General features: G+C 38.8%; 2 protein-coding genes across 13 annotated transcripts in view; one reads left to right on the top strand and one right to left on the bottom strand.

Annotated features, from left to right (window-relative positions):
* Nucleotides 1–13400, top strand: part of LOC138749555 (beta-crystallin A1-like) — a 137927-nt gene that overhangs the window by 78077 nt on the left and 46450 nt on the right. For 7 of the 9 annotated variants that reach the window (XM_069911085.1, XM_069911078.1, XM_069911083.1 and 4 more), the window contains 3 exons: nt 889–1051; nt 2980–3048; nt 11769–11909. The gene's annotated coding sequence lies outside the window, so the exon portion shown is untranslated. Of the gene's footprint in view, nt 1–888; nt 1052–2979; nt 3049–11768; nt 11914–13400 lie in introns of all 9 variants that reach the window. The other 2 variants (XM_069911080.1, XM_069911079.1) reach the window with 2 other exon arrangements.
* Nucleotides 2902–13400, bottom strand: part of crybb1l3 (crystallin, beta B1, like 3) — a 36277-nt gene continuing 25778 nt past the window's right edge. The window contains exons 7-9 of one of the 4 annotated variants that reach the window (XM_069911072.1): nt 11758–11890; nt 7790–7932; nt 2902–3996 (exon numbers count right to left, since the gene is read on the bottom strand). In XM_069911072.1, the coding sequence (XP_069767173.1) occupies nt 3828–3996; nt 7790–7932; nt 11758–11890 (445 nt within the window). In that variant the 3' untranslated portion in view covers nt 2902–3827. The remainder of the gene's footprint in view (nt 3997–7789; nt 7933–11757; nt 11891–13400) is intronic. The other 3 variants (XM_069911071.1, XM_069911070.1, XM_069911069.1) reach the window with 3 other exon arrangements.

Here is a 13400-nt window from a genome sequence, read left to right as displayed (position 1 = left end):
AAATACCTCACCCATCTCATGCTATCCTGAGTAATACTCAGCATTTAACTCGGATTATCAAAACATTACCTGCTCATTAATTTCATTGCTAAATAGTGTTTACATTCCCTATAATACAATAGTAACTGCACTACAAAAGCAACTCATGGGCTGAAAAAAATGTTTTGGAATACAGTATATTGATGTGTGTGTGACTTCCTGTGGAAGTAAACTTTAAATTTCTTCTTTGTTAAGATTCTAAGTTCAGCATTTCATTCAAGCCAATGCCTCCAGATGGGATGCTTTAATTTCTCTAAATGCACCAGCTTTCCTTAAGTTTGAAATATGTTACTTGGAATATAATATCTGTGTCCATGAAATGAAGTGTTTTCTGCCTTCTTCATTCATAGCTTCTCTGACTACTACATCTTTCATGCTTACTATTACCTACAAGGTAAGGTGGGCAGGGGAATGTGGAAGCTAGACGTGAAATTGCTGACCCCAGAGAACATAAAAGAGTTAAAGAACTGTAAAACCCTTCTTTCACTCCCCAATGACCTGATAGGAAGCAACCAAGGAGAACATGAGAGGTTTTTTAATCCTCAAAGGTTTTCAGAGAGCAAGGCAGAGGGAACTGAGCCAACTACAGAGTGACCTACAGCAACTCCTCATTCTGCAGTTGAGAGAGGTGGATGTAAAGGAGGAAGTCAGAGATGAAGAGCATGCAAGCTGTGGTATTCACCTCAGAGTCCTCCAAGATCATCTTTCAATCCAGAGATCGCACAGTGGAGCAGGATGAGACGTGCTCATGCTTCTTCTTCCAAAAGGTTTTTATGGAGTTAAGCAAAGCTGCCCGTTCTCTCTAGTCTTATTTGTGCGCTGCATATAACCCTTTTCTGAATTCATTAGGAAGAATGAGGGCATAAGAGAAGTGACGTTGCCAGCCAATGGAGGCACGGATGTCAAGGCCGTCCTGTACGTGGGTGACGCATGATTGGTCTGCAGATTGATCTGCATATGCCGCCAATTTGAGTCTATATCGGCCACCAGGATAAACTGGAAGAAGAGCAAGGTAATGCTCAACTGGCCCAACCATCCACCATCCCTTCACAATCAGATCTGACTACCTGAAGGTGTTGGGAATCTCATATGGAGGCGCTGAGGTGTGCAACAAATATTGCTTGGAGCAGATTGCAAATGTCTGTAGGCATGGTACTCCCTCTCAATAATAGGGAAGAAGCTGGCCATCAGGTACTGGGTGCTATTGGTACTGCTGTACGTGGCACAGATGTAGCCTATCCCCTCCACCTTCACCCTGGCTGTCACGAGAGCAGTTTTCCAGTTCATATAGAGATCCAAAGTGGAAAGGGTCTGAAGGGTCATCATTTATAGTACAAGTCACCAGACAATTGGGGTAAGAGCAAATCGAATGTAGCACTCACCCTGATGACAATCTTCATGTGTGGCTGAATCAGGCTGTGCATGGAACCAAAGTACAAGGGAACCAAGTGCTGCTATGTGCTGTGGTTCTCCCTGACCTAGGTTTTGTGAAGGATGGGCTTGGCCCCATTGCTGCGCAATGTTCCAGTCAGCTGGACTTTTCCACACCATCTATCCTTCATGGAAAAGTTTTCCAGACCAAAACCTTTGATTCTGAGAAACAAGAACTCATTTGACCTGGTGGGGTGATTCCCTGAGCACACCCTCAAAGTCATCTGACAGAAAGGTTCATCACCAGTGCTCATGAATTGTAATGCTGGTGGTGAGAGCAGCCCTCCCAGTCAGATCCTTCCTATACAACCAGAACATCACCCACTATGCATGATTCCCCTAGTTGACTGCAATGGAGAGGAGACAGTCCCCCACCTCTTTGCTGAATGCAAATTCATGAAGAGTGTGTGAAGGATGCAAGGGTCCTTGTCACAGTTCATCCCAGTAGTATTGTGATGGAAGACTCCCTGATCTATGGCCTATTCCTGGGATGCACCTAGATTCAGACATCCAGTTATGCTGGAAGACTATCAACTCACACATTCCTGGCTGCAAGATTATGTGTTGAGGGACGCATTGAGGCTTGGTGCCAATATGAGGGCACTGAGGGGAAGGACCACAGTCTAGAGTCTTCATTACTTGGCATTGAGGGGCTGAGACCGAGAGGAAGTCCGCCAAACAACAGAGGGAGGAGAAGTGATAAGGTGCCACAGTGATGGTAATGGTGTAATAGAAATTAATGTAACAATGATGGAAATACAAGGATATGAAACTAAGGGTGGGAAGAGACTTTGAACGGTTTTCCTTTTGTAAATAATTTATTGTGAATAAAGTCTATTTTTGGGGTAAAAAAAATTGTGCAGAAAAAATAGTTTCTTCGTGCTCAAACAGTCGCATTTTTTTTATTATGGGGAACATATTTATCATTTCTCCTGAGCACAAAGCAGACACAAAACAAACTAGTCACCACTTGTGCTCACTTCCTTCGCATTCAATTCCATTGAAGTAATTAGAAATTAATGTACAGTGGTAATACAACTTATATGTAATAATGCTATGCAGATTTAACACTTGCAACCAATGTCTTTTTCACATATTTTAAGATCTTATAAAGCAAAAATTGGAATGAGAGAGTTCTTTTGAATTCTTGGGTAAGGATATTGAAACAAAGATTTAATTTCACTGTTTAGCATCTGTGTTCACAGTTGTGCACATAAGTCAATTGCATTGAAAATCTTTTGTTTTCAAAAGCTTAATTTCATAAGAATTATGAATTCTCATGAATTACTCTGAGTTTATTCATAGAATCATGTTATTTGAGGTCTACGTTTTTTTGTATGTATGACACATGAAACACTGAACATATTCCATCCACTTGAATGGGGTAAATCATTAGTAATCTTAGAAAAGAGACTTTCTGAACTACATCGTCTTTTAGATTTGTATATTGTTAGTGTTTTCCTCAATTCCTAATTCCTCTATTTTCTGTTTGCTTCCATGTTATTCCAGAAAACATCAATGGAATTGAGTGCTCAGATTATATTTGTAAAGAGAACTTTGTCCATCAAAAAAGAACTGGTGAGAAATAAATGTCTTTACTTTTATTTCATTTGAAATATTATAATACTGTATGGAAATGTTTAAATACTGTATAAGAATGTACACAACTCCAGAGGCAATAAAAACCCAAATACCATTTCCTTTCTCAAAATTCTTTCTATTGGTAGAAATGTGGTTACTCACAGAATTTGCAAGTCAGTACATTTCATTTAATTATGTTGAAATGTATGTCCCAGTAGCTTGATGAAACACAGAGTGTTATAGAGGAACCTACATTATACTCGTGTTGTGCAATGAAAATAACAAGCAGTGGCCGGCTAGTTAAAGTTATGGTTTTATGATCTCTGTTGAACAGCAGAGATTACTTTTATTGGTAAAATTTTTGAAAATAATGGAAATGAAAAGGAGACAAAATCTGAACATTGTGGTATGCATGCACAGTTTAGTAAAGATGTCTGCATCTCTGAGTAAGACATAGCAAAGAGTCCTCCACACTGCAGGAGGTCATCCATTTTCCCAAAATCATATTTAGACCACAAGAAAAATCATTCATAATGTGGTCAAAGACAAAGAGCCCAAAGGCATAAACTAGGTTAAAACTAGTTCATTGTTAATGCCTCGAGGATAATTAAGATTGTTGCGAGCAAAAGGAAGTAATTTCAGGAACATTAAAATGACTATAATTTTAAAATGGGAAATGGTCATGGATACTCATCATGGATAAAATTTTGCTTCAAAATGATTTTGAACTTCTGTTATGAAAACAATAAAATCATTTCAATTGCTGTCTGAAACATTTAATGAGCAAACTCAAAGTAGCCCCTTTTGTACCATTGCTGATCCTTCACACGACGTATGGACTGAATCAAAGGCTGTTTTGAACCCCATTCATTCCAGTGCTTATAAGGTCCACATTCAAGCACATACTGGTAGCCCCTGTAGCCTGGATACTCATAGCCAACCCATCTGCAAAATACAAAAATATTGATTAAGAGCACTGTCTTCAATTGTATTACTAAATAAATATAAGGAAAATCACCACGTCTTGCAGACATAAATCAATCCCAGAGTTGAGGAATTTTCACTTCAAGTTTAAAGCTGGACTTTAGTGTGGATGTTGAGGGAGATTTGATAGAATATTATGATGTGCAAAAATAAACGGATCCCCATAACTAATGGTAAAAGGATGGGAAGATTTAATGTTATGCTCAAAATACATAGATAGGACAAGAGGACGAAACAGAAACAGCAGTAGACATCCAGTTGCTCATCCTTGCTCCCGATTCAATAAAATTATGGCAGAGCCTTTGCCTCAACAATTTTCTCACTCAACTGTATATCCTTGGATTTAAAAAAAATTTTAAATGTCAAGAAAATATAAATTTAAAACAACTTTTTATGCAGTAATTAGGTATGTTATGGAGGACTCGATGTTAATTCCTTTATTGTATGCCTGAGACTTGCTGCTTAGACTCTGTAGGGTAGCCATGTCAGTGGTGGCATCTTCTGGGTTAGCAGGTAGATGCTGTAATGATCTGGAACTCATTGTTGACAAGAAATGTGTAAATGAAGATGATCAATAACTTCAGTTAGCAAGTTGCTTGGGAGGGTTGCAGGGACAGTGTGGGCTAATGAACTCATGAAGCCTAAATGCTTTGTCCTATGCCTTTATGATACTGTATGAATTATATATGTGTAATTTGTAAACAATGCAACTGAAACTGATTATTGAACCAGGAAAAAATACCAGAGATGAAAATGCATGCATTCATGCAGACCTCTCTCAAAATGATACAAATTATAAACAAAATCTTTGATTAAAAATGGCAAACACAAATTATGCATACTGAAAATTCATGCAAACTCTAAACATACATTTGAAATTCACTGATGGATACAAGTGATCTATTGGAAAGATTGCCACAGATAATGGGAGTGAAAAGACCATGCCATTACAAAGTGAAGGGCTGCGTAGAGGAAGGGAATCATAATAGGAAACATTTCTAAATATGCTTATTCAAATAAAAGTGAAAAGTTCAGTGGAAAATGATTTTGATCTATAAGTAGATCAAAATAAGAGGAAAAGAATCTTTATAATCTTCTGGAAAAAAACACACAAATGCTGGAGAAACTCAGCAGGTCAAACAGTGCTTTTATGTAGAAAAGGTGAAGATACATCAGGCTTTAGCCCATCTGTTTCATCCCCTCTGATTCCACCCCTCTGATTCCAACACCTCTGTTTCCCCGCCTCTGTTTCACCGCCTCTGTTTCCCCGCCTCTGTTTCCCCGCCTCTATTTTTACCCCTCAGTTAACACCTCTTATTCCACACCTCTGTTTCCACTCTCCTCTTTCCACCCCTCTCTTCCCACACCACTGTTTCAGGCTTTAGCCCTTCATCAAGGTGTGGGGGAACATGCGAGACAAGTTTCTCCAGCATTTGTTTTTCACTTAAACCACGATGTCAACAGAATCCTGGGTTTTACCCTTTATAATCTTTTGAATTTGCGCTTCCAACCTTTTATATAAACAGTAACTTGTTCATGACCTTTTTTCAAATTATAAGACAATCTGCAATTTTATCAGATATTGAAATTTTTAGTTTAACTTTGGAGCTTTAGTTTAATTTTATTATACATGTTAACATAAATATCTATCCTCCATGGAGCTTTGTTCTTCAAGATGAAAATGCCATGAATCTTTTCTAATTTCTGTAGGCTATCATTTCCTTGCTTAAAGGTTCCACATTTATTCTCAAAACCCACTGGGACTTGCCCTATTTTACTCTAATCCTACATTAACCTCATTTTATTCTTCCCATATATTCATCAACTTCCCCTAGTTTAACATAGAACACTTCAGCATAGTATGGGCCCTTCAGCTCTCGACTGTGTGCATATTAGGGGTAATTTATAATGGTCAATTAACTTACCAACCCACATGTCTTTGAGATGTGGGAGGGAACAAAAGAACCTGAGGGAAACCCATGTAGGTGTGCACCATTCCTTGGTGCACTAAGGATGCAGCTCTATTATTCACTGCTCATTTACAGTCCTACCCTTCCAGCCTCAGAGTTAAATATTCCAGCCACAACATAGGGTTGATCAGATGGATTTCTCCAAAATCTAACTTGGCTTGGTGCCTCTTTCCCTTTAAAAAAAAATCTTTTGCAATACCATTATTTCTTTTCTGCATCTTTCCTATCTCTTATTCATCCATGAATATGTTCAAAGCTAGGGCCAAGCAACCTTTTACCATGCATGGGCCGGATAGTGGGTCAGTGGTTGAACGAATAGCATACTGATGCTACTGATGCTACCATAAATGAAATAAATAAATGGAATGAATACAATGATGCATTTCAGGTCAGGGAAGGCTTTTTCAAAAATTACGAGTTAGTCATTAAAATGACACAATTAAAAAAACCACAAAATTCAAAAAGGAGAATGAGTCACAATGAAAACCAAATAACGAACCCCAAAACAGACAGCAGCTCAATCAGTGGGGAAACTTGATTTTGTTTGTTTGAAAGCATTTCGATATTGGGTGACAATAGCAAGACATCATCTCAAGGAGTTGTACGATCCATCTTGCCACTGGTAGAACGAACGAGTTAGCAGGAGTAATAAAATCATCCCTTACTGGATATTTCAGACAGGTGTTTGGAGTGCTACAAACTGTCATTTAAACTTGGTTAATTTTAAATAATTTTTCAAATAGTTCAAGAGTTTTAAAAATAATCAGTAACAATTATTTTTGTCGCAAAACTGCGGCATAGGTAAATTTGTCAAATACAACATCTTGAATCTTTCACAGCAGAAGCTATTGTGTCTCAACTTCTGCCTTTGATCCAGATCTCCTGGTTTTATTTAATTTCTCTGCACTCTAAGGTGTGTTTTGAACTGAGTATATGAGGTAAATCCCATTTCCGAATGAACAAAATTTGCTTTGTGTTAAGTGAGTTTTGCTTGCAGCCAGAGTTGGATGAAGAAACATCACAGGGTCCCACACACGGACATCTGGCTTTGCGTCTTTTTGAGTGGCTCAGGGGAGCGGGGAGATGGGGCACTCAGGGACAGGAGCAGGAAGAGAGTGCAGCTCAGGGGAGGGGAGGGGGTGTTTCAAAATGTTTGCCCTGTTGGTTTCCCTGCTCCACATTCACTGGTGGTTGAGTGGTCTGGGAGCAAGAGCAGGATAGATGGCCACTGATGCACAGCTTGTCTCAGACCCATCTTGAGCACATTCCTGGGTGTGGGTGTGCCAGGGTGAATTATTTTTCCTGGGGCAGAAATGATGTGGTTGATGATCGATTCCTGGTTATAACAATGTGGAGAGACTTCAGTGAACATTCCGTGTGAATGCAGCCATTTCGGTGCCTGGTTCAGGACCCCAAAGGAACGGGCAGCATTAATATAGCCACAAAGCACTTCCTTTGCTGAGAGATGTTTAATCCATGCACACAGATCCCAGGGCCACTGATGACAAAGGCTGACAGTTTAGTGCAGCAAAAGGTGCATGTTGAAACACATGAGGGTAATTGGGCAAACGCATTGGATTGCGGGCCAGATAAATTTAGATTGCAGGCCAGATCCGGCCCACAGGCCATAGATTGCTCATCTCTGTTCTAAGCTATACTTCGCTGTCAGAACTCCACATGGCTCAAGGTGTTTGCGGATTCTAATTATGCCATTCAATCAAATTAATGAAACAAAAGGTCCAATTATTTTTAAATTGCCCTTTGAGGAAAAGACGATTACTCACATTCCACCAATTACTTTAATACTGGCAACTCTGTCTTGGAAACCATAGTTCCATAAGCTGGGAATGTCCTCATCACAGATTTCCATTTTTCTTCCATCAAAGTTGGCACATTCATGAAGACAAATTTTGTGATCCTGTCCGTCCTGATGTGAGAGTTTGAAGAATTGTAATTGAGTTTATTGTTACTCAGAGAAAGGATACATTTACTGCACGCTTAATTGAAAATACAATTTAAACTTTAACTCGTGATCACTGGTATTGGAATGTTTTTTAATCCCATATAATCAAAATACTTTGGTTTAATTATCTTTTATCTGGGTCTGTAGAGCGCATTGAAAGAACCAAAGACTTGTTGATCCAAACCAAGGCTTTTATTAACTAAAAGACTGGAGTATATCACAAGTCGGTCGACCAGTCCAGAATGACCTGGTCTGGCTAGGAGCATTCCTTTAAGACCTGCCAGTAGATGTGGCTATGCTCTCAGCCAATCACAGTCATCCTACACTACAATCTGTACATATACATATTGGTGATAGAATCTGTACTATCACAGGGTCAAAAAGCAATTGTATATCCCCTGTGAACCCTCTCACCCTTTGTTCCTTTTTTCCAGTTTATTTAGTGGTAGTTCAATAATTTATGATTCTGCATACTTTACACATTTCAGGCATATTCTTACCTATTATTTTCTTAACATCCATTCCACCATCTGGTAGTGTTCATTACACTTCTCCTAATTATGGTCTCCTACTCCCCTCTGCCCCAGTCTCTTTGGATTTTTTTTTCTATTTGCTAGTTCTTTTCTTTCTTGTTAAATTATTTATCACTAACTCAAGTCTTATTCTTTTTTCTTTTCTGGCCATTCCTAAATAGTTCATAACCTGTAATATTAGAGTATCAATTCTATCCCATCTGCTTTCTGTTATTCTTCTTAGATTCATTTCCATATTTCAAATGATAATGTCCAATTCCTTAGTTTTGTTGCTGAAGCTCTCCTCTTAAATATACAAGCAATTTAAAATGGATTGAGTTTTCATTATTCTATATTTCAAAAAGGTATTTTGTTATTCAATTTCATCTATTTTGGTTCTTGAGGATTTATGTTACTGTTTTCTCTTTATGTATTCTTTTGTTCTGTGTGCAATGTGGAGAACATTCTATCTAGTTGCATCACCATCTGGTATGGAGATTCTAATGCACAGGACAGAAAATAAAAATTCCAGAGTGTTGTTAACTCAGCCTGCAACATCGTGGGCACATCTTCACTCCATTGAGGGCATCTACAAGGGGTGGTGTCTTAAGAAAGCAGCCTCTATCCTCAAGGACCCCCACCACTCAGGCTATGTCATCTTCACTCTTCTGCCATCAGGATTAAGGTACAGGAACCTGAAGAAGAGAACTCAGCAGTACAAGGACAGCTTCTTCCCTCTGCCATCAGATTTCTGAATGGACAATGAACCACAGACAATACCTCACTTTCTTCTGTTTTCTCAAAACTATTTATTTATTTATTTTGAAATGTAATTTATAGCAATATTAGCACTATAAAGCTGCCACAAAACAATGAATTTTGTGACATGGTCATGACAATAAATTCTGATTCTGCTCTCACAATTCTCTGTATAACTTCTTCCTCTCACTTTAAATTTGTCTTAATATAAAATGTCTTGGGATTCTTCTTAATCTCACTGCCAAGGACATGTCATGGCTCCTTTTTGTCCTCCTAACTTCTTTACTGTTCTTTCCTACATATTCTATATTTCTCAAGAAACTCCCTTGTCACATTTCCTTTCTTTTCTTGATTAAACCTTCAATGTCTTTCATCAACCAAGATGCCACAAAACTTGACAGCTGCTGATTTCCCTCTGAGAAACGAAACCCCATTCCAAAACAATGTTCAGTAAAACCCTCAGTATATGACCCCTATGGGAATTGGTTGATGCCAGATAAGTGAATTTGCCAGTTGCCTGAAATTGTATGTTTCATGGATTGGCAAACTGACCACAAAGCACGCCAATTTTAAACATCAATAATTTTTACCCATTGTTTTGCCACAATTGTTTTGCCAGTTGCTTGAGGCTGCCATGTGTTTGAATTCCGAATAACGGGGATTTTACTATACCTATTTGAGAGGGGCATTACCACTTGCCTGTCCTTGCTGCACATCCAGATGGTCACCGTCTCCCTTTTTTCTATAGGTGTGACAAGATCAGTTTGCTAAACCTGCTATCTAAAGGCACTTTCTGCATCCTGGATACCACAGAGTGAGTCTATTTCAGCTCCAATCGCTCTATGTAGTCTGGAGCTGCAGCTGAAAGCACTTCCCTCAGATATAGAGAGCAGAGGCTCTGGAAATGTGTCTGCCATCCTACATCTTGCATAAACCAATACCCTGGCCACCATATTCTCTGACTTCAGTCACTTCTACGAAGACAGGACAGAATAAAAACCTTACCCTGTCACTACTCACCCTCCCCACCAAAGGCCTCACTTTGCCCTCAAAAGCAGCAATTCACACTCTCATCTCTTTTCAATATGGCCTCCCCAAAAATGCCTACTCCAGCTATACCTGCCTCTCTTGTTGTACACCCCAGTCCCCTCCACTCTCATAGGGACTGCCAGTCCCATTGTCAGTGCTTTAGTCTTAGATGGCTTACCCATTCAATCTTATTTTCCATTAACCAAATGAACCCTTACTCCCTTTGCAAGTTTATAATCTTTTGTTTTTTTCCTTTCCAATAGGATCTTTGATGAAGGGTTGTTCAGATGCAACAGTGAATCTCTCTTGTGGCATATTACTGTTGCAGATGTGTATTGACGTGGGAAACACTCTTTCTCGCACATTCTTTGTAGCATCTAGTAATATTGCTGATAATTTCATCCAATTTCTCTGATCATACTGGAATAGAACTGAAACAGGTGTGGGAAGGAAGAGAAACATTGGGGAAAAAGGGATGTTTTTAAAAGTGTGCTAACAAGAGTCCAGAACATACATGTTCCTGTTGGTGTGAAGGGTCAGACATGCAAGCATGGGTAAGCTTGAATAATGAAAGAAATTCAAGCAATGGTCAAGAACAAGAAGGAGGAATGGGGCAGATGTAAGTGACAGGGATCAAGTGGAAGCGTTTCAGGAACTGAGGAACAAGCTAAAGAAAGAAAGCTGGGGGACGTAAATCAAACTAAGCCAATCAAACTAAGGATAAACCCAAAAGATTTTATAAATACCTAAAGGGAACAAGGATAACCAGAGAAAAAAATTAGACCATAAGAAATCATTGTGGTCAATTCTGTGTGGAGTTAGGAATTGGGCAAGGTCCTCAACGAGAACTTCTCTCTTTTTATAGTGGAGAAAGTCATGAGGACTGGTAGTGTCTTGGGAACAGTCATTATTACAGAAACTGAAGGTTCTGATGTGTATGAAGGTAGACAAATCTCCTGGTCCTGATCAGATATATCCAAGATTACTGTGGGTAGCTCGAGAGGAAATTGCAGGTGCCCCAGCTGAGATTTAGGAGTTGTTATTAAGTACAGAGGAGGTGTCAGAAGACCAAAGAATGGTAAATATTGAACATCTATTCAAGAACAGCTGCAGGGAAAAGCCTGGGAACTACATTTGGAGGGATACATGAATAGGTTTAGAGGCATACGAGTCAAACCCAGGTGGGGGGGACTAGTGTGGATTGGACATTTCGGTCAGTGTGAGCAAGTTTGGCCGAAGGCCCTGTTTCCACACTCTATAACTCTATTATCACCCACAAAGATCAGCTTCTTTTATTATATCAAACAGAATCCATATTATTCCCTGCATTAACTTCATTTGCTCAAGATTTATTTCAGAAAGATGTGTAAAAGGTTCTATTGAAAACAGAACAAATGGCATCATGCACTGTGAATACTTTTACATTAATTTGTATCTCATATTCATTTGAGAAGCACAATATAAAGCCTCACACAAAGTGTCTTCTTACCATTTTAACAGGTCTGAAAGACATCATGCAGTCAGTGCGATAACTATTTGACCAGGAATCCCAACGGGGATATTCTCCTTTCTCCAACATGAACATCTCACCACAGAAGTTTTGTTGTTCATAACCCACCCATCTGAAAAAGACAAATGATCGCAAGTGGATATTTTGATTTTTTTTGCAATTAATAACATAACATGCATATAATTGCCTTTAAAGGACTCTATTCAGTGATGAGTTTTAGTTTTGCATGTAAATTAAATCAGGACTGCTTCTTCCCATAGGCTGTGAGATTGATGAATAGTATCCTGTATCCAAGTGATCATCTCAAAATATTTATATATTTTAATTTTAAATTGTATCTTTATGATTATTGTGTGTTGTGTGTGTGTTTTCACCATTGTCTGGAGAAATGCAGTTTCGTCAGGTTCTATATATACAGTGAATTTAAACTCAAAATGGAGTGCAGGAGGCAATGGCACCAAATTTTAAGGTCAAGGTTCCTTCATTACCTTTGTTTGCCCTGTAAAAGGCACGCAAGAGGCACCCCTGGTTCAATGCAAATATCAAGACAAGGAAGAGAAGCAAAAAATGTCTCTGAAGGGACTTTTTTTGCTTCTCTTCCTTGTCTTGATATTTGCATTGAACCAGGGGTGCCTCTTGCGTGCCTTTTACAGGGCAAACAAAGGTAATGAAGGAACCTTGACCTTAAAATTTGGTTCCATCCAACTTGATCATTGGAAACACAGATATCAAAACTGTTAGATTTTCAAACAGTTTTGGAATGTAGAAAGATCACAAGAATGAAACAATATCAAAATTGTTATTCTGAAATACATTAGGAAGTACATTCTCTATTTTGGGAGAAGGAAGTGAAAATGTATTAAAAAAACTTGCATGGAATAGTTAACAATAAAAGGAAAAGTAAAGAGGTTTTCATGTAGATTTACAGTCTATGAAAAGAATGATATATGAGAAGAAGCAAGTAACAATTAATCAGTGCATAATGTTGTGCATTCCATGACAAAGAATATATTTATGAAAAATAGTTCAGTATTGATTTACTGCAATAAAAATCAGTATTCAGATAAAACCATGAAAAATATATGTAAGCACCTATATTGATATTGTAAATTAGTACAAGCATAACTTTATGGGATTATTTTAGTTTGGTTTTCATATACAGTACATTCCCCCATATCCGAAAGCTTGGGACTGGCAGCTTTCAGTTTTTGGATTTTTTTTTCGGTTAACAGAACAAAACCCAAAGAAAAACCCCACAAAACGGCACAGTAGCATCAGTCGCCACCAATCCCCGACACCTCCCCACCACCACAGCTGATCTCCGAATCCTCCCGACTCCTGCCTGGGAGGCCACTCTCCTCGATGACACTGGGACAGCAGAAAACCAAGTACAGTGGAGGGAAAAGAAGAAATGGAAAGAGGGCGTTACCTGAATCGAGGATAATCGACATTCTAATTTCTCCTACTTTCTCCTCATATATTGCCTGACCCGTCGACTTCCTCCAGTTGCTCATTGATGGCTCAAGATTCCAGCCTACTTCTCTGCACCAACATCCCGCCATTCAGCGTCTGTCTTCCTGTTAAACCTGATCTCTGTGGTTACCAAATTGATGCCAACAGAG

This window comes from Narcine bancroftii, chromosome 14, assembly GCF_036971445.1.
Source record: "Narcine bancroftii isolate sNarBan1 chromosome 14, sNarBan1.hap1, whole genome shotgun sequence".
NCBI classification, from domain to species: domain Eukaryota; kingdom Metazoa; phylum Chordata; class Chondrichthyes; order Torpediniformes; family Narcinidae; genus Narcine; species Narcine bancroftii.
This window is presented reverse-complemented; position numbering and strand designations above follow the sequence as displayed.